Source organism: Trachypithecus francoisi, unplaced genomic scaffold (genome assembly GCF_009764315.1).
Source record: "Trachypithecus francoisi isolate TF-2019V2 unplaced genomic scaffold, Tfra_2.0 Lachesis_group3, whole genome shotgun sequence".
Taxonomy (NCBI): domain Eukaryota; kingdom Metazoa; phylum Chordata; class Mammalia; order Primates; family Cercopithecidae; genus Trachypithecus; species Trachypithecus francoisi.
Window position 1 is genome coordinate 141344545 of NW_022681468.1, and position 25865 is coordinate 141370409.

At 36.3% G+C, this 25865-nt stretch overlaps 1 protein-coding gene across 10 annotated transcripts in view; it reads left to right on the top strand.

Moving 5' to 3' along the window:
• Positions 1-25865, top strand: part of CEP152 (centrosomal protein 152) — a 130851-nt gene that overhangs the window by 47290 nt on the left and 57696 nt on the right. For 4 of the 10 annotated variants that reach the window (XR_004432006.1, XM_033190190.1, XM_033190188.1 and 1 more), the window contains 10 exons: positions 988-1173; positions 3013-3294; positions 5742-5873; positions 9468-10118; positions 13521-13641; positions 17342-17509; positions 20700-20796; positions 21351-21454; positions 23573-23726; positions 23968-24071. Coding sequence is in view for 9 of the 10 variants with exons in the window: in XM_033190190.1 (XP_033046081.1) it covers positions 988-1173; positions 3013-3294; positions 5742-5873; positions 9468-10118; positions 13521-13641; positions 17342-17509; positions 20700-20796; positions 21351-21454; positions 23573-23726; positions 23968-24071 (1999 nt within the window). In the remaining variant the exon portion in view is untranslated. The remainder of the gene's footprint in view (positions 1-987; positions 1174-3012; positions 3295-5741; positions 5874-9467; positions 10119-13520; positions 13642-17341; positions 17510-20699; positions 20797-21350; positions 21455-23572; positions 23727-23967; positions 24072-25865) is intronic. The other 6 variants (XM_033190194.1, XM_033190193.1, XM_033190191.1 and 3 more) reach the window with 5 other exon arrangements.

The window sequence follows — 25865 nt, forward strand, 5'->3', positions numbered from 1 at the left end:
AAAAAAACTTTAAATTGTTATACAGTAAAATTGACTTCGTCCCACCACTGGGTGTATAGTTCTATAAACCTTTAGCACGTTTATAGGTTTATCAGGATACAGAACAGTTTTATCACCCTAAAACGCTCCCTTTTGCTGTCCTTTTGTGGTTACACTACTCCCCCAAGCCCAACCCTCACTTAAAGGGCCAGTGTACTTAAAACATTAGAAGTTTAATTTCTTCCCTCTCTGAAAATTCATTAGTTTTTTACTATAGAATTATATAAGCCCTTAGTAGTATAAGCCAGTCAGAACTAAATATCTTTATATTTAGGATACTATCTAATCTTCTCACATTCTTCAGAGGTAGGCAAAAATACACCTTTTTTTTTTTTTTTCTTTTTTTAAAGGAAATGTTTCACATACACGATGGGAGAATCTTATTAAACTCTAGAACAAGAGAGGACACTTTTGGGGTAGCTCTTCTTTGCAGGACATAAGCCATTTTACTGCAGCTTAGCTTTAGGTAGGGGACTTAACCTGGATACAGAATATATGAGTCAGGTAACAATAAGAGTTAAAAGGGTGTTTTTTTATGTTTCACGCACTCTTTTCCGAAACACTTGCTGAGTCAGGTTGCAGGTTAAATAGGAGCTCAATTCCAAGTTTTAAAGCTTTTATTAGCACACAGAACTTTCCTCACATATTAACCTGGCTCATTGAGAGAAAGGGGGAAAAAGTCATATACACAGAATCCTTCAGTTTGGGGAGTAATCAGTGAAGCCTATGAATTTGCAGACAAGGCAAAGATGGTCAACCTTCCCATTCATGATGCCATTTCTATACACATTAAGGCTTATTTATACAATTGTAATATGAGTTAGGTAGGTGCATTTTAGAAGTTAGAGGGATTTTTTTGCTATCCAGGCCACGCACAACAAGTTCATATGTTTTAACTTGGAGACTGTTAGTGTTGTAGAGAGATATTTATTTGAATTTTGTTTAAAGAGACAGCTATTGGAGGAAAGAGAAGAATATGTAAGCAAACTGCAGGTGGAACTTGAAAAAAAGTATCAAGATACACTTATGATGGAAAAGAGCAAGTGGCTGAAAGATCAAGAAACTGATATTAAACAGCAAGTTGGAAATGAAGTGATCTTAGCCAAAGCACATTGGGATAAGGAACAGAAAGAGGTGTGGATTAAAATTTCTTTCTGGTCACCACATTTAAAAAATGTAGTACTAACTTCAGAAGACAATTCTTCCTGAACAGATACATAGGTTTTATTTGCCAGGCACTTACATAGTCACCCATTTTACCTTTCAGAATTGAGCTATTAGCAGTTACCACACCAGTTTTATTTTTAGGAATTTAGCCACCTCTTGACTTTTCGACCCAACTCAGGATATAACAAGTGTTATGGGCACTTCTTTGATTCCTCAAAATGAAACCATGATCTGATTTCATATTGTGGAATGATTATAACTCTAGACTAATATTTATAACAAACAAATAAATAAGCCATATCATGGATTAGAAACAAAGAAGTAATGGGCAGTCTCAGAAGCACGTAATTTGTTACCTCTATTACTTAAATCGCAAATGAGATTAGGAAATGCTAATAGTTCCCTAGAAAGTTAGGGAACAAAGTATGATCCTAAAAGCTTATTTAGAAATGAAAACAGGCCGGGCGCGGTGGCTCAAGCCTGTAATCCCAGCACTTTGGGAGGCCGAGACGGGCGGATCACGAGGTCAGGAGATCGAGACCATCCTGGCTAACACGGTGAAACCCCGTCTCTACTAAAAAAATACAAAAAATTAGCCGGGCGAGATGGCGGGCGCCTGTAGTCCCAGCTACTCGGGAGGCTGAGGCGAGAGAATGGCGTAAACCCGGGAGGCGGAGCTTGCAGTGAGCTGAGATCCGGCCACTGCACTCCAGCCTGGGCGACAGAGCGAGACTCCGTCTCAAATAAAAAAAAAAAGAAATGAAAACAAAAAAAAATTCTCAAGCTTATTTAAACTAGATTTTTTTTTTTTTTTTTCGTTTTTTGAGGCGGAGCCTTGCTCTGTCTCCAGGCTAGAGTGCAGTGGTGTGATCTAGGCTCACTGCAACCTCCGCCTCCCGGGTTCAAGTGATTCTCCTGCCTCAGCATCCTAAGTAGCTGGGATTACAGGCAAGCGCCACCATGCCCAGCTAATTTTTATATTTTTAGTAGAGATGGGGTTTCACCATGTTGGCCAGGCTGGTCTTGAACTCCTGACCTCAGGTGATCCGCCCACCACTCCCTCCCAAAATGCTGGGATTACAGGCATGAGCCACTGCGCCTGGCCTCAACTAGATTCTTCTGTCTACAAAATGGCTATTAATTGCTGGTAGCCAGGAAAACAGTTGGAGATACCCAGGTGGTGAACAGAAAAAGGGAAAACCAAATTGTGCTGTTTCATAGTTTAAGGCTGTTTTTAGCTCCACTTTGCTGTACTGTTAAAGTGGAAAAATCATTAAGATGTTCTTCCAATAATACTGCCTCTCTTTTGAATGTAGTCTACTTAGTAAAATTTAACATTATAACAAACAAGATTCTAACGTGTTCAAGTGAGTAAAACTATTTTTTAGATTGTTCAGGTTTTGGTTCGTTAATTAGATTTACTCAGTCCTTTGTGGAGAGCATGGTGTTGATGGCAAAACACATTAACTGTAATTTTTTTTTTTTTTTTAAATCTTGCTGTCTTTGTAGTGGCAATATGAAAGATTTCAGAAGGTTGCATATTGAGAGCAAGATCTCCTGACTTTACACAACATACTTAAATCTTTCATGTGATTTTTATCATATAGTTAAGTTCAAAGAGTAACTTTCAAGTTTTACTTGAGAGTGTATTTTAATTGACTAAATTTCTAAACCTTTTGTAATTACTACAACAATATCTAGATGATTTTCAAACACAGCTGTGGTTGCTTTTCTGGCTAGCCTTTAATTCTAGTTTTTACTTATTTGAAAATTTTTCTTCTCCTATGATTTTTCTTCTGAAAACAGATCAAAGAAAAACTCATTCAACAGCTTGAAAAGGAGTGGCAGTCTAAGCTGGATCAAACTATAAAGGCAATGAAAAAGAAGACCTCAGATCGTGGCAGCCAAACTGACCAAGTAACCACCAGTGATGTTATTTCCAAGAAAGAGATGGCAATCATGATAGAAGAGCAGAAGTGCATAATCCAGCAACACTTAGAACAAGAGAAGGACATAGCCATCAAGGGGGCTATGAAGAAACTCGAAATTGAATTGGAACTCAAGCATTGTGAAAATATCACCAAACAGGTAAAAGGCAGGTTTCTTCTAGTAAATTTTTTGGAACTGCCTGTGACTTAATGAAAACACATAAAATGCTATCATTGAACTTGTTCATAACTTTATTTTTTTATTTTTTATTTTTTTTGATATTTTTTGAGACAGAGTCTCGCTCTGTCGCCCAGGCTGCAGTGCAATGGCCGGATCTCAGCTCACTGCAAGCTCCGCCTCCTGGGTCTACGCCTCAGCCTCCCGAGTAGCTGGGACTACAGGCGCCCGCCACCTCGCCCGGCTAGTTTTTTTGTATTTTTTAGTAGAGACTGGGTTTCACCGTGTTAGCCAGGATGGTCTCGATCTTCTGACCTCGTGATCCGCCTGTCTCGGCCTCCCAAAGTGCTGGGATGACAGGCTTGAGCCACCGCGCCCGGCTGAACTTGTTCATAACTTTATACTTTTAAGACTTTGTGCATTTCTAGGATAGAAAACCTGTCATGTTCCTAAATTTTTCTTCATGCTATTTCTGTTATAAAGCCATCACCCCTCGGTTTTTCTGTATATTCTTTCAGTTTACAAAGTATTTGCTCCTTTGAGATTAGTCCGAGCATTAAGGTGCCTGAGGTTAAAGAGGGTGCTTTTACATCTGAATGAAGCACAGTTTAATTATGTATCTTTCATATCTAATTTTATGGAAAGTATTCCACTAAGGTGGTTATAGATAAGTAAACCTAAGCACATAAGATATTTAACAACATTTGTATTGAGACTTGATGCAGTTGGATCTGCAGGCCTGCCCTTAAATGGAACTTTGTCTATCATTCCCATCAGCTGCCCCAAAGTGGTGCCAATAACCTTTCCTTTGAAGCACTCACAAAACTAGCTTGTAACTGACACAGTTACTTGATTTGAAAGAAATGCCATACTGAGAAAAGTACAGCTTATTATAACAGAATAAAGATGAGTTACCTGTTATCTCTCTCTTACCTATTACAGTGATTCTCAAAATTTTTGGTCCCAGGACTCCCTCACAATTTTAAAAATTGGGGACTTTAAAGAGCTTCTGTTTGTGTGGGTTATATTTACACTTTTGGAAAATAAACCTGAGAAATTTTTAAAAAACAAGGGTACCCAAGCACACATTCCACTGGCTGTCAGAACAATGACATGATCATAGCATGCAGCTTTTGGAGAACTGTGCTATTTATGCATGAGAGAACGGCAATAAAACAGATAGTGTCTTAATATTATTTTGGAAAAAGTTTTGACCTCATAGACTACCTGGCTGGGTTTCTAGCCTCAAGAGTTCCCTGGACTTTGATACATCTATTATGTATTTATCATTTTAATTTTATTACTTATTATAAACTCTTAAACAAGATAGCACTCAATGTAAAGTTTTTGAAAATACACTCTGCTTTTGATAAATACTTGAAATTCTGCTTATTTGTTACATTATTCTACATGATTTTACAGGGCAGCCTTAAAGTCTGGATATATAGGCAAATATATGTAATGGTACCAAGGATATCTTCAGTTAGTTTACCGAAATGTTTACTGAAGGGGGTTTCAAAAGAGTTAAGAAAAGGTTCCACAGACAAAAAGTTGAGTTTAAAGGTGCTGCTTTGGTATTTATGAAATTATTAATCTTAAAGCAAATAGTGTAATATAGCAGAAAGGAAATGTTTCATAATAACTTTTTAAGTAGATAAATTTCTACAGGAGCTTTGTCTTTTTCTCATTTCTTAACTCCTTAGAGTTTGTACGTAGAGTTTACACATAGACATATTTAGCACTTTAATAAGAAATACAGTCTCTTATATCAACCCTGCTTTTGTGTGTATGTACATATATATACATATATCTGCATATCTTTGTGTATTTTAAAATAAAGGAATATGGTAAAATTATTTAACATAATCTTCTGGTGGCAGATTTGCAACCAGATCACCTTCATAATTAATCAAGTCTTAATTTTTTGCCTTCAGAGATATCACTCTCATTCTTTAGTATAAACTCATTCTCGACAGTATGAAATTTCGCAGGTATAGGGCTCTAAACTGTATCAGTGTACATGTGCATGTGTAGAGCATGAGGAGTGAGGAAGGTGGTGAGTGTAGTGATTAGACAGCAGTTGGCACCCAGCAGCCCTCCAGCAGGTCTTCTCCTTTTTCCCAGGATAAACAGGAGTTGTTGGAAATGGTAATTGGTACTTTGTCTGATACTTTCTAAGGTAGTACTGGTCATCAAACATTCACAGATTCCCACTTCTTGTGTGGCATTTGTGTGGGATGCTATGGGAGGTTTACAACAAGAGGATTAGAGTCCACTGTTTGGGATAGGTAGGGTACTTGAAGTCAGTTTAACTTCATTATGTAATGATATACAGTATAAAATACTGAAATCATAATTGCTGTTTGAAAATGGGGTCTTTTTGAAATTTTACACTCCACTTTACCTCTTTCTTTTGCAATGTCCTACAGGTAGAAATAGCTGTGGAAAATGCTCGTCAGCGATGGCTGGGAGAACTACCTGAGCTTGCAGAGTATCAAGCACTTGTAAGGGCAGAACAGAAAAAGTGGGAAGAACAACATGAGGTCTCTGTGAACAAAAGGGTAAGAGCTCTTCTGCAAAGAAACTTCAGGAGGCCATCTTGCCTGACCCCTTCTGTTATCTCAGTCCCTGGAATTTGTACCTACTCATAGAATTGTTGAAGGATTAAACATGTTGATACATGTTAAGGAGTAGCTCAAAGCCTAGCAGGTGTTCTTGTCATCATTAAGTTGTTCTTACAGAAAGAATGTATCTACCTATGAGGATAACTTAGCAACTATTTAATAACTCCCATTCTATCTTGCCCTATCTTTAGATGAAATTGAGAACAGGTGTATATTTGTTTATTATTAGCTATACAATATCCTTTCACATGCTTAAAGATTGTTTTCTCTGTTGTGTCAGTAGTCTTATAACATTCTTGTTGGTAAATAGCCAGTTCTCCTTTCCAGAAATGTCATGTTTCTTGACCAGAAGATAAAGATACTATAACTATGTGTACTCTTGCAACTTAATTACCGGTTTAAACGAATTCTAATCAAAATGCCAACAAACTGAATGTACTTGAAGTTGACAAAATAATTCTATAAAATGTTTTTGGAAAAACAAAAGGACCAGAAATTTTTTTAATGTTCTGGAAAAATTATAGTCAAGCCCTAACATGTAATGGAATATATTGGAAAGCAACAACTCAGACTGTATTGAGTCACAAAAATAGAATTCATTTTAATTCAATGCAATACAGATTTCAGAGGTAGACCCTACTATAAATAAAAGCTTAATAAATTGTTTTAAAACAAGGGAATGAGGAATTACTTCATCATAGTCTTATGATAGCCAGGTAGCACTTTGGAAAAATTAAGTTTACCCAACATGTATCACAATAAACTCTAGGTTAATGAAGGAGTTAAACATTTTTAAATAAAAGTGTAGAAAAATTAAAAGAAAATTGAAGATTTCAGATCTGTACCATAATAACAGCTCAATTTCGAGGCAACATATCCAATAGCAAAGTAATAGGTTGAAATATGTTTTCTTTTTGTAGTAAAGAAGTAAAATTAAGGGGATAATAAAGATAAGGAAAGTGGATCAAACATGAGAAATTATTCTCTATACTTTTTAGTATGTCTGAAATATTTTAAAAGGAAATTTAAGAGGGAGAGAGAGACGAAACAATATGATTGTGAGGATATGTGTCTTAGAGCTCAGAAGTCAAGTAGAATAGTAAAGTTAAGTAAAATATAGAAAATAAAACAGGCCAAGAGATCTTTTCATAAGAACATAGAAGGCTGTACGTTTGTGAATGCAGACATACAGAAATGAGAGAAAATGTTTTTGTTGCTTCCCAAACTTCAGCAGGCCTGAGAATCACTTGCAGGGTTTGTTAAAGCAGAGCTACCTGGGCTTTCCTCCTAGAGATAATGATATAGTAGGTCTGGAGGGTGTCCTGGAAATTTGCCTTTTTTTTTTTTTTTTTTTTTTTTTTTTTTTTTGAGATCGAGTCTTACTGTGTTTCCCAGGCTGGAGTGCGGTGGCGCAATGTCAGCTCACTGCAACCTCCACCTCCTGGGTTCAAGCGATTCTCCTGCCTCTGCCTCCCAAATAGCTGGGATTACAGGTGCCTGCTACCTCTCCCAGCTAATTTTTGTATTTTTAGTAGAGATAAGGTTTCACCATGTTGGCCAGGCTGCTCTTGAACTCCTGAGCTCAGATGATCTTGCCCACCTCGGCCTCCCAAAGTGCTGGGATTACAGGTGGGAGTCACAGCACCTGGCTGGAATTTGCATTTCTAACAGGCTCCCAGCTGGTCTTTGGACTACACTTGGATGTAAGTAGCACTAGTCCAGATAATTATATCAGTCATGAAAAATAATGTCAACATGTTATGTATCCTTCCTCCAAACCAAAAGAGGTCCAGTAAGGGCCAGTTCCATAGCATTGGCTATAGAGTTATTTTAAGATTAGAGTGATTAATTGAGATCTGTGACAGTGTGAAGCCAGTTTCTAGAATTCAGAAGTAGTGAAGTTGGTTCAGTGGTTCCCAAACTTTGCTGCACATTGGAATAACTTGAGGATCTTTAAAAAATACTGTTGCCTGGCCCCTACCCTTAAACTTTGTTTTCTATGGGCCCTGGCCTGGGCATCAGAAGTTTTAAAAGCTCCTCAGGTGATTCTAATGTGCAGCAAAGTTTGGGAACCACTGAGTTGACGAATGCTGTCAAATTCTCTTTGTAAAACTTCACATGAGAAAATGCACATTTTGGTAAGGTTGGGCAGGTCATACAAATTCCGTGGAATCCATCACCTCTGTCCAAGTCACCTGAGAATGACTTCCAGGCATCCATTGCAACATGACCTGTTTTCTCTAAAAACACTATTTAAACATGTTTCACATCACTACCGAATTATTCTGCTGGTAGCAAAGGAATTTTGCAGTGAATTCTTTTGTAAAGCTCACCTTAGATACTGGGTGCCTTTAGCAGAAAATTTATTTAGTAGATACTCTATCCCATCATCCCAGCCATATATATGTAGTATTGATTAATGGTAACCACTACTGTCTAGGCCAAACCTTTGGAGATGCCCAATTCTGTCTTTTGACGCTATTGTGTCCTTGTGCCTTCTTAGAATTCAGTTAGAAATTCAGTCAGGAATATTAAAAGTGAAAGGGACTCAAGGCCATTATCTACTCTACTCCATTATATGGGTGAAGATGTTAGTGCTAAAGAGATTAAGTGACTTTTCCAAGGCCATGCATTCAAAAATAATAACTACGTAACATTTATTGAGTCCTTATCATCTGCCAGGCTCTGGGCTAAGTACTTTAAATGGATTATGTCCTTATGTCATTTAATCCTAAAGGATGCTATCAAATTGGCACTGTAATTATCCCCATTTTATAGATGAGGAAATTGAGACTCAAAGAAGTTGAGGAATGGGCCTTTAGTTCCACAGCTGGTAAGTTAATTCCAGCAGATTCTGTTCTGTTAAGCACTTGTGCTAGGCTTCCTCTGCAAGTTGGTGTCAGGATTGGAGCTTAGGTTTTTTGATTTCCCTGTTACTTTTTGGTTATGTACTATCTGTTGTTTTCTACGATCCACTAGTTCTATTCTGTCATACAAACAAATTAGACTAATGAAAAATGACTTTTTCTGTTTGGTATTGTCCTTTAATGAACTGTTCTAGCCACTAAAACTGCATTAAAATACAGTTACACTTATCAGCAAGTAATTATACAGGTGTGTGCTATATTCCTAAGTAATAGTAAAAAGTCCTTATGAGTCTGTTTTTGCTTTAGGTAAAAGATACTTAATTTGTTGGGGGCACAGATAAAATTTGAGATTGTATCTGTATTAAAAAAACTAATATGAAATTTTTTCTCACATTAGTTTTGGCTAGTTATATAATTATATGTGTGAGTGTTTATGTGTCTATACATACACATAAGCACATATTTATGTATATATTTTGACCAGTTTAAGTATAGTGTAAGTATTACTGTTTCTAGAATCATGTCTTATCTGAAATCACATTTCCTTTTAATTTTGATTTTAAATTTCTTAGCTTCAGAGGTTAAACTAAATAGTTTCTTTAATTTTTTTGCAAAGGAGGGGAATCGTAAAGACTTTTAAAATACATGTTGTTATGTTCTTTAGATATCATTTGCTGTTTCTGAAGCTAAAGAGAAATGGAAGAGTGAGCTTGAAAATGTGAAGAAAAATATACTTCCTGGAACGGAATTGGAAGAGAAGATTCATTCTCTTCAGAGGGAACTCGAGTTAAAGAACGAAGAAGTCCCTGTGGTCATCAGGGCTGAGTTAGCTAAGGCTCGGAGTGAGTGGAACAAAGAAAAGCAAGAAGAAATCCGCAGAATCCAAGAACAAAATGAGCAAGATTACCGGCAATTTTTAGATGATCACCGAAATAAAATTAATGAGGTGCTTGCGGCAGCTAAAGAAGACTTTATGAAACAAAAAACTGAACTGCTTCTTCAGCAGGAGACAGAATTACAAACATGTCTAGACCAGAGTCGTAGAGAATGGACTATGCAGGAAGCCAAGCGGATCCAACTGGAAATCTATCAGTATGAGGAAGACATCCTGACTGTACTTGGGCTTCTATTAAGGGATACCCAAAAGGAGCACATCAGTGATTCTGAGGACAAGCAGCTTTTGGAAATCATGTCGACTTGTTCTTCAAAATGGATGTCTGTGCAATATTTTGAAAAACTAAAGGGCTGCATACAGAAAGCATTTCAAGATACACTTCCTCTGCTTGTAGAAAACGCTGACCCACAATGGGAAAAGGTATGTTCCTGAGAGCGAGAGGAGGTATTGAACACCAAGAATAATTATAGAAGTTGTATGTAGTGTTTTTTTCCTTTTTTCGTTTTAAAGTTTAGAAGATGTAAGTCTTACGTTTTTGTCAGTGGTTTAAAAAACTACTCCGTAGCGAATCCAAAGGTTTGCATGTTTTGTTGCCAAAAAACTTTACTACTTCATAGTGTCACAAATACAAGAAAGCTTTTAGCCTCTAAATGTCTTTTTCCTAAAGAATATTTAGGACAAATACCTAATGCATGCAGGGCTTAAAACCTAGATAACAGGTTGATAGGTGCAGCAAACCACCATGGCACATGTATACCTATGTAATAAACCTGCACGTTCAGTACATGTATCCCAAAACTTAAAATAAAGAATATATGCTATTCTTTCTAAGGGCATGAAATTTCAGAAACTGAGTAATTTTTATTCAAAATTCTGTTTTCTGGGCCTATTTCATGAAATATGCATCATAAGAGTTTCTTAAAAGCTTGTGAAGAGTTTGGAAGCCTATTTATTGCCCTCAATAAATTTATGTCTCATTTAGGCAAAAAATACCAACCAAGTACAAAGAGTATTGATATAGAAACAAACAAATAAATATGGCTCACTCGCATAAAACTCTGAAGCCCAGTTTCTGTATGTACTATATATGTGCATATCGAATTAATTATATTCTTTTAGTTATAGAAGTACTCTCTGAGACCAGCTTTTAATTTGTATGAAAGATTCAGTAAAACCAAAGTCTTGCTACCTTATGATCAAAGCAATTAGGTATGCATGAAAGATCCAGAATGATATTCTGAGCATGGTGATTAGCCAATTTCAACATTTGGAATTAGAGGCAGGAAAAAAATGCCAGTAGTATAAGGTTTGTCTGATAGAGTTGAAACTTAAGAGTTAAGTTCCATCAAGATATTGTGATTAAAGAGTTTCAAGGCCAGGATTGAGCATTTGATATTAATACCTACTTGAGAGAGTTATAAACTAGAAAAAATAATCTTGAGTTTCAGTTCCATATTCGATGATAACTAGGTTATTATATTGGGCAATCACATAGTTGCTCACCGGAAAAATAAAATCCAAATCCCTGGCCTAATTCCTTGGGTTTGGGTAGGATATGCATGGCTCAGCTTAGCCTTTCTGGGTCCTGCATTTGAAACAGTATAAAATTTTAGAGCCAGAAGGGACCTGAAAGATCAGCTCACTCCATCCTACTTCACCCCAGTTGGTATTTTTATCCTTGACCTCACAGAGGTGTTGCTACTGAGTAGTTGCCTTCAATGTAAAAATGACTGGGCAAGATCACTTCCCACGAATACTGCTTAACACTTAATTGAGATTTTTTTTGGAGAAAATAATTAAAATAAGAACTTGGAGATAACATAGTTAAAATAAAATTATAGCAGATTTGGAGATGAGAAATGATGGGGAAACCATGTTTACATGCTTTTGTTTGCTTTCCTGAGTAGGCAGTCTCTGTTACAAAAATCAAGAAACTGTGACACCTTTCTCCTACCATTAATAGATACGTATGAAATCAACCCTGGAGTCTTTTTACAGGGCTTATAATTGTGCAAGCAGTGTAAGATCATCTGCGTGATTTAATGAGGCTTGTAAGTCTATTGAGACAGAATCACATAATCTGGCTAAGAATTTAGATGTTTATAGCTTTTGTTGGGTGGGTCAGTTTCCATTCCTGAGAAAAGGATGGCTTTGAAATGCCTAATCTGGAATTTGTCATAGAAGTAATACTTGACCTTCTGCAGTTTTCGAGCTATCTTCACTCAGGACCTTGAGATAAAGCTGTGATTATAAAGCAGTGATTTTAAATTTGTTACATAGGTGCTGTAAATGTGAGGAACTGTAATTTATAATTTATTAAATCTCTAGTTTTAAAAATTGTGCATGGAAATTAAAACAAAAAAATGGTTTATTAATATATTAAAACAAGTCCTCATTAAAATAACTGAGACTATCAAAAGTTTTTTTAATGGAGAGGACGCAGTGAATGAAAAATACAACTTTCAAGAAAATGAATGCCTTATCAAAATATATTAATACAGTAGTTCATAACAGATAAAGCAAATATCAAATGGAACAAAATTTTCAAGCAAACTTAAGCATGTGTGTTGTCTCTTTTACCATCAAAGTCAAGTTAAAACTAAGACAAACAGGTTGCTGCTTTTCTCCCTTTTCTGTCATCTTGACTTTTCTTCCCCACCTTTGAGTAAAAACTGGAAGCACTGACTGCATTTTGGTTCAGCTTTTCTTATTCCTTTTGGCGTCAAACCCATAGCTTCTTGATTGCCTCTTCTTTATAATTGCTAACCTCTGCTTCTGTTGGACATTGTAAGTAGATTTTCTGACAGTCAATTAAATGGTTTCTCATAATCAAAATCAAGGCTTCTAGAATCAGGCATATATAATATGTTTTAAATAATCAACAAGACTACTTTCTCAGTACCACCTATTCTGTTCCTTTCTGATTTAGTAGTCATCTTAAATCTGAAAACATTGCCATAAAAATCCATTGATTTGGCTGAGCGTGGCGGCTCATGCATGTAATCCCAGTACTTTGGGAGGCTGAGGTGGGCAGATCACGAGGGCTGAGGCAGGAGAATCACTTGAACGGGGAGGTGGAGGTTGCAGTAAGCCAAAATTGCACCGATGCCCTTCAGCCTGGGCAACAGCTGTCTCAAAACAAAAACCAAAAATGAAAAATCCATTGATTTAATAGCTGTATTGCCCTGACAAGGACTGGAACATAAAAAGCATTCAGTAAATATTAGTGAAGAAATGGTCTTGTGCAAGACGTTTAATTTAGCTAAACCTCGGTTTCTGTCCTTAACTTTGGCATTCAACTGGCCTTCCTTACAAAATTACTGTGTATGTTGAAGTATTTAGAAGCATATGAAGTACTATATAAATTTAAAATAAATTTTTGCTCTTATTTTCAATTCATGGGAGGCAGAGGGTTAGCATTATACTTGTCAATTAACTTGTTCCTTGCTGTAGTAAAAATGTTCTAGATTTTCAAGAACAATTCTGATTTTATATTGTCTTTCATGTGGTTTAATCACATAAACCATTAAAAAAATCTCAAATTCACATATATAATGTGCAAACCATATCTTCTGTCTGTCTCATGGCCGCCCACCAGTCGCCTGTCAGACTGTTCTAATTTGGAAAGTTTCATAGGAGGCTAGTTCCTAGCACAGTGACAATACTCATGTAACACCCTAAGAAAAATATTGGCAATAGATAGTTCAGGCAAGATTTTTTTCAGGAAGTGTTTTTTCTTTGTATTTTTAACATTAGCATTTTAAATATAAAATTGTATAAAGATTTTTACTAAGCATTAACTTTGAAGAAAATTTATTTCAGAGAAATATGGCCGAGCTCTCTAAGGATTCTGCCAGCCGGAGCACTGGCCAAGGAGTCCCTGGACCTGCTGCTGGACACCATGCTCAGCCCTTGGCCTTACAAGAAACAGAAGCAGAAGCTGGTAATTGGATTTTGTTCCCACCAGTCTTTGTAGCATCCATAGTCACCCTTCTGAAGGGTTGCTTTGAGGATAAAAGGCGATCATAGATGTGAACAAATGTGTAATACTCCTCTGACTTAATGTCTCCTCTTCCTAGATTTCATTTTGTGTGTAGAGAATAAGGTTGATTTAGGCCCTCTTCTTCTATTGATGGTTTTCCCTCCATTCACAAGTGATTTGTGTTACAAGGAGAATCATGAGAGTTTTAATAGAGCAGTCATGTTTTTATTCCCTGAAATCAAGGATTTGACATAAGAGAATTGCCAAGTAATAGAGACTTTTTCATTCAAATTACTGAAACTAATTTCAATCACTTTTTAATGGAAATCTTTCTGAAATGTATTAGATGATTTTTAATTGATTTGTGAGTTTTTCTGAGGGCATGGGCAGTGTTTTTAATCTCTTCCTTTCCAACATATGGCAGAGTGATGAATTAATAGTTTAACTTTTCGTTAATGACTTAGACTCTTCATCATGACAAAAGAATTATTGTACTGTACTAAGCCCCTTGTATTCAGAGCTTACTGAGGAGTATAGAACTTATATTCCCTATTCATGGAGATTTCTGAGCTAGAAATTTGCAAATCCTTTATTAGCTCCCATCCCTTTTAGCCTATTGACCCTTTGCAGCCTGCTCCTTTCCTCCCCACACAAACGCACAGCAGCCTCTCTCTGCTGCTTATTTGCTGTTTCCATTATAACCTGGACAAGAACTAATAATTGCCAGCACCCATCATACCTACGAAGTAAATAACCTCAGTTTCCACACATTTCTAATTCAGTAGGCAGTGTTACCAGAATCTTAGAGAATCTCTGTCTATACCATCTCTGCCTTTCTCATTGTTCACAAACCCTTTTCCCCTACTTCTAGGTATTAGGTGCCTGAGAATATCTTATTGCCAAGTCAGTGGATAATATTACCTTAATTTGTATTTTGCATTGTACTTTTTATTTTCCGTCCTGTTTGGAATAGCCTGAGAATTCTGTTTTCATCTGTGAAGGGGGTAGAAACAAGTTTTGGGTGTGATTTAGCTTTAGGAAGTCCTATAAATAGAAAAGGAATTAGTTTTGGCCAAAGACAAATCAGACTATAAAAATATTTTTCTTTAGTCTTTTTTCCCTTAAAAACAAACACTTTAACAAATTCATTAGAAAGGATTAGATAATACAAACCATGTATTAAGTGATAAAGTCCTTTAAAATCCTACCACCGGAGAGTACCACTGTTGACTGTTTGGTTATATTCTCCTAATATCTCATTATTATTTAAAGTACTTAAAACATTAATTATGAAATAACTTAGTTCACTCAAAGAATATATGTATGCATCTGTAAGTTATGAAACCTAGCAACCAGGAACCCATTATTCAGCTTAGGGCACAGAACCTCACCAATGCTGTTGACCACAGTTCTATCCCTGCAACTTCTCCCCAGTCTGAGCTAACAAATATCCTGATGTTCAAAAATTATTCTCTTTTTTAATGTTTTAATTATGTGTATGTGCCCTCAAAAAGTTGTTGCCTTTTTCTGTTTTAACATTATAAAAATGGTTTAATACTCATTATATTCTTTGTAACTTGCTCTTTTCCTGTTTAACAGCATGCTACTAAGATTTGTCTGTTGATGCAATAGCTCTAATTCATTCATTTTCATTGCTACATAGTATTTCAATGTATGAACATACTATAACTGATTTATCTGTTCTGTCGTCAATGGTATTTGTGAGTTCCAATTTTACAACAGTATCCTAGATGAAAAATATAAATGCTATTTATTGTACCATTGTGATGCTTCGTTAATCCTTTAATGCTCATTAACATAAATGGCACCACTTAAAACAAAAATGTCAGGAGAGAGCTAAGAATAATTTTGCTGGATCGATGACTTTACAGGAGCATTTTATATATTGGCCTCTGAGCCTGTGCCGACTTGTATTCCTGCTGTATTATATCACTTACATTAATAGTCTACTTTTTAATCATTTTTGCATAGTTTAATTTTATAAATTTTATATATTACTAATGACAATGACTATTATTTATTGCGTACTTGCTGTGTGCCAGCTACTGTGCCAAACGGTTCATTTTTTAAACTCAGAAATAATTTCAAACTTATAGAAAAATAGCAAAAATAAAAATAGTTGCGAAGAACATTCACATTCCCTTTAAGGAGATACACCTATTGTTAACATTTTACTTCATTCTGTGCTCTTATGTATATATGTGTATGTGAATATTTCTTTTTTTTTATGAACCATTTGAGGATAAGTTATATATACATTGTGACCTTTTATGTCTAAATACTTCAGACTGTGTTTTCCAGGAATAGGAATATTTTCTTGTATAACCTTAATACAGTAAATTTAACATTAAAGTATTGTATTAATCCACTGTTTGTGTTCTAATTTTGTCAGTTGACCCAATAATGTCTTCTAGCATTTTGTTTTTTCTCCTCCAGTACAGAGATTTGTTTAGGGTCAGCTGTTACATTTAGTTGTCATGTATCTTTAGCCTCCTTTAATCTAGAACATTTCCACAGCCTCTCTTTGTCTTTCATGACATTGACATTTTTTAGAAATATTCTCTGCTTCCACCTCCACTTTTTTTAACAGAACTTTTCTCATTTGGGGTTTGTCTGGTGTTTCTTCATGCTTGATTCAGGTTGTGTTTTCTCGGCTGGAGCACTGCAAGGGGTGTTTGTTGTCACATCTAAAAATGTGTGGTGTCCCTATGTCTTTTATTGGTGAGGTTACTTTTCATTACTTGGTGAAAATGTTGTCTAATTTCTTCACTATATAATTACTGTTTTTTTTTCACCCTTGCAACTGATAAGCAATCTGTGGGAGACACTTTTAAGATCATGCAAATATCTTCCCCTCATAAAAACCTTCTCTTATATTTGGCAACCAATGATGATTCTTGCTTGATCCAGTCTTTACTATGGTGGTTGTGAAATTATAATTCTTCCAACTTCCTCCCTCTGTTTATCCCAGTTGGCACTAAGCATGTTGAATCAAGAATCCTTTCCTCTCATTTGCCTGTGTATTTATTATCTCTCTGTCCATCGATCCATCTACCTACCTACTTACCAACCCACCTACCTACCTACCATTCATAAAATTATTGGTATGACTCATAAATTCCTATTCTTAATACTTTATAATTCATTACTATATTTAATTAGTGCTCAGATTGTCCCAGATTCAGCTAGTGGAGCTCCTTCAAACTGGCTCCTATGTCCTTGTGACATGCCTGTATTTTTGAGTACTTTCTTCCTTTCTGGCATAGGAAGATATTTCAGTCTTACTTTGTATATACCCTCTCCTAGTACTGGAGTCAGCCGTTTCTTGAAGATCCTTGACTCCTTTTAGTAGGGAATGGTATCAAGATCCAGAGCAATAGATTTCATGACTATTTTTAAAGTAGATGGTTGTATCCAGTGGTACCTTAGACAAGTTGAGTAATATGCTCCAAGTCACACAGCCAGTAAGCAGTAGAAACAGTATGTAAGCCCATGTCTCTATATCTTAAGCATCACACTCTTTCAGTCATGCTGTAGCCTTTAGTCATGAGTCATCTGCTTTTCTTTCCGTCTTTTCTTTTTTGTTGGTAGTTCTTAGTCTAAACTGATATAAAAGTTTTCTGTCATTTAATTTTTGCAGATAAGAAAAAGATCCTTGAAATTAAGGATTTATGCTGTGGACACTGCTTCCAAGAACTTGAAAAGGCAAAGCAGGAATGTCAAGATCTGAAAGGAAAACTGGAGAAATGTTGTAGGCATCTTCAGCATTTAGAAAGGAAGCACAAAGCTGTAGTGGAAAAAATTGGAGGTCAGCATTTAAAGTAGCACTGCTACCAATATAAATTTCTTTGATCCTTGTTGAAATGTTCAAATGTGACATTTTAGTTAATGTGTGCACTGATCCTCTTTTGGGATTAATGTAAACTAATTTGGATCTCATTTTTACTAATCAAATTATTATTACAAAACTCAAAAGAGGAAGATTTCAGCTCTGATTAAAAGGCCACATTCCTTTCTCCCTTTCTTGATTGAACAGATGTTGAGGGCCCAGTATGCATCAAGCAGGCTTCTAAGCACTGGAGATGCAGCAGTGAATAAATCATACAAAATTCCAGTTCCGGTGGAGATGTGTTCCCTTCCTTCAAGAAGCTTTTGGTTAAGTGAGGAGATCTAAAAACAGATTAACAAATAATTAAACATTGAATGCTGTTGGCAGTGTGTACTTAAGAAGAAGGATTGTTAGTTCTACCTCTTATTAAAGTTAAGAAAGGTTTGACTAAGCCTTGAAAAACAGGTGTTTGCCAAGGAGCACAGCGTTTGAGATAGAGGGAAAAGGCATAAACAAGGGCATGAGGGTCTGGGCTGGCCTCCGTCTAGTCCATTCATCATAATGCTGTGAGGGCATTTGGAAAGGGTTATCTTCTACCATTTCTCATTGCCCCTCCAAAGAAGGGAAGTTTGGGGGCTTAGATCGCTGCTCCTTCTTAGCTTTCACTGTTGCTTATAGCCTATACGCTATACTCTTTACATTTGAAATGCTTCCGATTCCTGAGCTGGTTCTATTTCTTTTACTGCTGGACCTTCGTTGCATATGATGTTTGTATTCTGTCCTGTACTTTTTCCCACCATTCTTTGTAGTCTTACTCTCTTCCTTTAGGATTCAACTCAGAAGATGCTTTATCTGCAAAGCCCTCCTTGATTTTCCCTCATCAGGGTGAAGTGGGCTGCTCGTATGCGGCCCTGTAGCATTGGCTCTTCCTCTATTATCACTGTTATCATTCTGTATTTTAATTGTTTGGTCACTTGTCAGATACCTTCTCCACATTCTCCAAGAATTTTCTGAGGAGAAGGAATATGCCATATCTTGTTCATCCTAATAGCCCTGGTGCCCACCCTATACCAGATAATAAATGTTTAAATGGACAAAAAAGAAAATGCCAGGGTCCTAAATAGTGGTGTCCATTCAGAAAAGACCAGCTTAATAAGTTTATTTTGTACATCCACTTCTTCCTCTTGCCTGGACCCTGGCAATAATCCCCTGACTCTTTATGCTTCTAGTCTTAGCCCCTCTAATCCATTCTGCGTAGGGTAGCTGAAGCAACCTTTTTAAAAAGTGAATTGAAACATGACACTCCTGTTTAAAGCTCTTCAGTGGCTTGCCATGGCCTTCAGTATAAAACCAAAACCACTTAGTTTAACAGGGTTTAAAAAGATCTTGATCCAGCGCCTGCCAGCCCCTCCAGCCTTGTCTTCCCCTATCTGTCTTAATTTCTCTCAGTAGAGCCATAGCATGGATTTCATTGTTTTCTCCCTTCGCCAAAACATCCTGATCTCATTTGGCCGGCTAACCCCTACTCATCTTTTCCCCAATACATTATTCCTCAGGGAGACTTTCCTAACCACTGCAGACCTGTTTAGTCCTCCTGTTACACACTCCCCATAGTTCCTATGCTTTTTATAACATTCACCATCCTTGTAATTATTTGCTGTCTGTACTTCCCTTTGGAGAGAAGACTTTATAGCAATAAGGATCAAGTCCTGTTCCAGCACTTAGCACAACAGCTGCATCATAGCACAACTTGGGAAATATTGCTGACTAAGAGAAGCCACCTGTAACTACCGCCGACTGCTTATTACTAAGGCACTTATTACTCTTATTACTTATTATTAAGATATAATAATTACTTGAAGGCCGGAAAGGGTTTTAAGAATTTGAGATTAAAAATGTAACAACTGCAATTCCTTTTGTGATTACTTAGCTCTTCAGTAGAGGCCAGGAGAGTAAATCAGTTATTTGTCCTACTGTAGATATATCTACAACATAGATATGTTAAAATATGATGAAAACCAAGACAATTTGTTTTACATAATATGGCAACAAGGGCAGTTGGATATGATTATTATTTATAAATACTATTTAGCACCATACTCTTCTACACAGTGCTTTTTGAAGCTGATATCTTTTAAAACTCATAGACTTGCAAATGAAAGAAAGTTGATATATCACTCAAAACAACGAGTTGATACAAAGGGTCAGGGCCAGAATTTAAGCCAATAGTTTGAAATTTTTTCTTAATATAACTTTAGTAGGTTATTATATCTTTGCTATTGAGATCGCTTCTTTGTTTCTTAAATTACATCTTCCCGCTCTCTTGGTAGTGTTTATTGAAAAATAGATGGAGTGGGAGTGAGTTGTTTAAAACAAAAAGTTATATCCATCACCAGGGGGAGTAGAGTAATTTTGTTCCTCAACTTATGGTGTGTTGAGAGGGTGGCATCATAGGAAACACAAGATGCCATGTTCACATTTATATTGGTATTTCCAGGCCTTGTGTAGGTGTTGTGCATTTGTTGTTTTATTTCGATTATAATCTGTAAGTTAACATGTGAAGAAAGGTTCAGAAAGGTTACTTTTTCCTAGGCTTATCCACCTTGTAAACAGCAGAGTTAGAATGTAAACTGATGTCTCTGACTCTGAAATTCATGCGTTTTCCTTCATATCACATGGATTCTGTCAGTCTCCTCATCCTCTTTTTAAAAGTTCAAAGAATTGAAAATCTTACATTATTTCTGAAAAATACACCTACTTTAGGTTAATTTTCTTTTTGTTTTATATTGAGGTGCATGTTCAATGTTCGTTTATATGAACATAAACTGTCTACCAGGATCCACAGGGAACATGGAATTAGAAAACCTAGTAGGTTTCTACAGAGCTTCAGCACAGTTGGAAAACAAAACACAGGCATCTGAAACAGTTGAAACCCAATTCCAGGACAGTGTGTAACCCAAAGCAAGAAGAAGATGGGATACACATTTTAAGTGCTGAGAAAACAGAGCAAGGGAATGGTCTGACTAGGATTTCTAAGGGAACAAACATTACAGAAGAGCGACTGGAAATTATACAGTCTCCTCTATAAACCTTTGTAGTGGGAACTTAAGGGAAAAGAAGGCTTAAAAAAATTTTAACTGTCTAATATACTACAAACTTTCTATTATAGAAGAGAATAATAAAGTTGTTGAAGAATTAATAGAAGAAAACAATGACATGAAGAATAAATTGGAAGAACTGCGAACGCTTTGTAAAACACCACCAAGGTATGCTTTTACTATTTTAAACTGCTATTTTAAAGAAATCTAAGTACAGGTATCTTTAAATTTTTTTAAGTATCAATTTTTTTTTTGGTTATACAGCAGAAAGTATAAAAAAGAAGAAAATCCCCCAAAACTTTATTTCCTGAAGATACCCTCTAGGGACCTCTTGTTTTATATCATTTAAGCCTCTTTCTACACATACTCCACGTGCACAATGTGTTCTTAAAATTGAGACTCTAGTATAAGGTATTTGTAGCTTTTTATTAATATTACTAGATAAGCATTTCTCTGTGTTATTAGATATTCTTCTACATATGTTTTTCAATACCCGCATACATTTTCATGTGGATTTACCATTATTTATTGAAGCAACCATAACATTTATGTCATTTCCATTTTTCCCCTATTTTAAATAACTGTATAGTGGACATTCTTTTATGCTAGTTTTTTAGCACTTCTCAGTTAATTTTATTAGAGTATATGGATACATACATATTTTTCAAATGAAATTTTTCACTTAGCATTTCTGTTTTTGTAATCTTTGGTTTGTTTTTTAGGTCATTGTCAGCAGGGGCCATTGAAAACACCTGCCTGCCATGCAGTCGGGGAGCCTTGGAAGAACTTCGTGGGCAGTACATTAAAGCTGTAAAAAAAATTAAACGTAAGTCCCTAAGAGATTCCCAAGATTTTAAGGATGGCTTGGGCCTTTTTTATTGTCGCTGTTAAAGTAAACTCAGAGTTTACCAGCAGTAGGACTTTTAGGGAATTTTCCAAATTACCTTTTTCTTCAATCTGAGAACAGATTATTGACACCTTTTCGAAATTATGTAGTCATTGATCATTTTGCCCAAATAATGTCTTTTGGAAGTAACATGAGAATAGTCTTATGTTTATATTGTTGATTGTCTTGTTTCTTTTTGGATACTAGTATTAAACTGAAAATTTAATAATCTTACAACTTAAGTAATTTGTAGGAAAGAAAATGTCACATGGGTTTTAAATGAGCAATTAACTATTACTTCCTACCATAAACTTTTTTTTTTTTTGAGACAGAATCTCACTCTGTCACCCAGGCTTGAATGCACTGGTGCAATCTTGTCTCACTGCAACCTCCGCCTCCTGGGTTCAAGTGGTTCTCTGGCCTCAGCCTCCTGAGTAGCTGGGATTACAGGCGTGTGTCACCACGCCCAGCTAATTTTTATATTTTTAGTAGAGACAGGGTTTCACCACATTGGCCAGGCTGGACTTGAACTCCTGACTTCAGGTGATCCACCCGCCTTGGCCTCCCAAAGTGCTGGGATTATGGGTGTGAGCCACTGCACCCGGCCTCCTACCATAAACTTTTAAGGACTTGGAAGTGGATCTAGTTAGCAATTGTTCTGTTGTTTCTGGTTATTGTTTCTCGTAGCTATAAATTTATCAAGTCCTTGTCAGTACCAGGTTGTGCCAGCATATCCTGTAGAGCATTCTCCTGATGTGTGTTTTCCCTGTTTTGAATGCGTCTTGGTTTTTAATTACAAAATTGCATAGAATAGATATATATCCCAAAACAATAAGTAGTGTTTATATAGGAAAAATGTATATTAGCCTCTAAAATTACATTTCTTTTTAACAAAAAGAGCAGGAAAAGTCTGAAGTTTCGTATATAATCGGTAGATTCAGAATCACGTGTAAATGTTCTGCAAAGCTCATTCGGTATTAATAAGGGAATTTGCTTCTCTGTTGTTACTGGTGCTAACAAAGGGCATATTGCTGCAAGCAAAGCAACTTTTTGTTAATAATGTATTAATTGGGCAGTGGAATTTTAAGCATGTTTTCATCCTAACATGATAACCTGTATATTATGTTTTAGTTATTTTTTAGAAAGTTGTTTGGAGGTTTTGTGTTGACATGTACTCCATTTCATTTTCCATTTCAAATAATGAAAAATAGTCTCCCAGTTAGTATTTTGGCATAGAACCGCTAATTTTCAGATGCTTACTGACATTCAGAGGGAGATTCCTGTGTGAATTGGTATCCTTACTATAACAGAGATGGTGAAATTCTAGATGTAGGATGTAGTCTTGGATTTATTTAAAAAAAAAAAAAAGTTAGCCTTAGCTAATAGTGAGTTAAAAAAAAAAAAAAAAACTTGAAAGCTGTGGGCTATGTTTATATGTAAATTTCAGAGGCCAACTGTAAGTCCCATCACCCTCCTGGTAGTCTCATTTTGTACATCTCTCTTATGAATTGTAATATTGTATTTAGTTAGATGCTCAAAAAGTGCCTCTGCAAGAATTTTCAATAAATAAGGGAACTTAAATTTTCAGAGCACGAGAGAAGAATGAGTCTCTCCAGCTCATACTGCCTCCTTTTCTTCTGTCTTTGTGTTTGCTTTTTCCTTTCTTTCTGCTTAATCTTTTCTCTATATTTTATATTTCTCTTTTCCTAACTGGACATAATGTACAATTGAAATGCTAAGTTTCTGTGCCTCATATTTATGGTATTTTCTTCGCTAAGTGTTTTAGAATATGACAAAATTTAGCTGGGGAATATGCCATGTTTCCTTACTGTATGTAGCTGTTATCGTTCCGAAAGAACTTATAGAGTCCTTCTCATTTGAGTCTACCAAAATGATGATCTAAAATATTCCATGTTAATGACTGTGTAAAGTATAATATTTAAATGATACTTATAATCACTTCATCTACCAGAAAATTGATCTGAAGTCTGCCCCTCCTGTTTCTGAAAAAGTGCTGATAAACATACATTCTGTGGGCATTTTCTCACTGCCCTATAGGTGACATGCTTCGTTATATTCAGGAGAGTAAGGAACGAGCTGCAGAAATGGTAAAAGCAGAGGTATTGCGAGAACGTCAAGAAACCGCCCGAAAGATGCGCAAATATTATTTGATTTGCCTCCAACAGATTTTGCAGGATGATGGAAAAGAAGGGTGAGTTCAGTCTAAACAATGTGTCCTGAGATTACCAGGACAACATGTTGTAATTTTTAAAGCAGTTTCCTTAACCACTAAATGAACTATTTCTATATGACTAGCCATAGGGGGTAAGAGAGGTTTATGGCTGTGCTACCCGAAATGTTGGCAGAGCCAATAGGAAAACAGAAACCATGGGGCTAAGGCAACTCATTTTTTCCTTTAAACTATATTTTTAATGTTCTGGAATTCCCCACAGGGCTGAGAAAAAGATTATGAATGCTGCTAGCAAACTTGCTACAATGGCAAAATTGCTGGAAACACCCATTTCTAGTAAGTCCGAGAGCAAAACTACACAGTCAGGTATGTCAAAGTGAGTCACCAAATGGTTTTTCTGTCTCTTCTTTTTTAGCTACTTAATATTTTCAGTATGAAAAAGGCAGGGAAGGTAAGGAGTGAGAGTTTATTTATGAAGTTGTGTATGTTTTAGTTAAACTGGAAGTTTACACAGAAAGAGTGCACAGTTTCCGATTCAAGTAGGCAAACTGAGCAGGCCCATCAGCTTTCTATTGCTGCTTCCATCCCTCAAAATGATAGAAGAGAGTTTCAACAGCAAATAAAGAATGAGAAAAATAAGAAATTATAAGTAGATTTTTAAAAGTTGCAATAGGCCAGTCATGATGGCTCATACCTGTAATCCCAGCACTTTGGGAGGCTGAGGTGGGAGGATCCCTTGATCCCAGGAATTTGAGGTTGCAGTGAGCTATGACTGTGCCACTGTACTCCAGCCTGGGTGACAGAGTGAGGCCGTTTCAAAAAAAAAAAAAAAAAAAAAAAAAAAACCTTGTAGTGGATAGACCAGAAGCTACAAGAAATCCCTGAGAGAAAGAAGACAGTATAGAATGGAAGATGGAAACCTCGGTTCAAAACCACCAGGAGATGACAACTGCAAGTAGGAGCAATATCAAAACTGTTCCACATATGAGGGTGATATGTTCCAGGAGAAATAGAGGGCCTAGGGGATATGAATGGGGTAATTAGTTGGTATTCTAAACCAACAGCAACCAGGTAGGGTTAATCCTCTCTTTATTTCTTCTTCTCCCCTCCCTTCCCCAACCTCAATATTGAGCTGGGCAACAACAACAGGAACAAAGAATCTGGGAGCAGGGCAGTGCTCCAGGTGGCTAGCCATATCAAACAGGAAATGGGAGCCCACGTGCTTTGGGAGGCTGAGATGGGAGGATCACTTGAGCCTGGGAGATCAAGGCTGCAGTGAGTTGTGATTGCACCACTGCACTCCAGCCTGGGAAACAAAGCAGACCCTGTCTTAAAAAAAAAAAAAAAAGTAAGAGTAACCAACAAAGACATAGAACATATAACTTTAAAACTGGTAAAGGAAAAACTTGGAAAAAACCATTTTCAATCTAACAGGAAAGAGGAAAAAACCTAGAAAGCATGGGTAAGGACATAATAGTAGTTTGAAACATCAACAATCACACTAAATATAAATAGGTTAAACTCAGTTATTAAAAGACCACAACTTTCAAATAGGGTTTTTAAAAATACAGAAATCTGCTATTTTTACAAGAAGAACATCTAAAATTAAAAATCAGGAGATGGAAAATGATATACCAAGCAAATGCAGTGTTGATATTAGATAAATTATAGAGGCAAATGAAAGATTAGATAAATTAGAGTTAGCATTAAAAGGGACAAAGGTGATAGTTCATAGTGATAATGGAATAGTCTCCCAAGAAACTATAATTTTTTTCTTTCTGTAGATAACACAGCTTTATATAAAGCAAGAGCTGATAGAAATACATGAAAAAAACTGGTAAATTCCCAGTCACACTGGGAGATTTTTAACATATCAGTGGGGAAATGGGGTTTTTGAACCTCTGGAAAACTTGAAGTTGAGATTGTTCAGGGGTCCGTGAGTCTGATGTTGGTAAACATTTCTCATGTACAAGCCAAAGATTATTTGTATAAATTTTGGAATGGTGATGTGAACCCTAGGTATGAAAAGGCAGTAGCATATAACAAGAAAATCATTTTCTAGATCTGGGGCAGCAGTGTGGACATAATACCCCCAGTAGAGAAGCAAATCCTTTTCATGGACTCTAGGGACCAGGGCTTGCTACTCTGAGATACAATGCC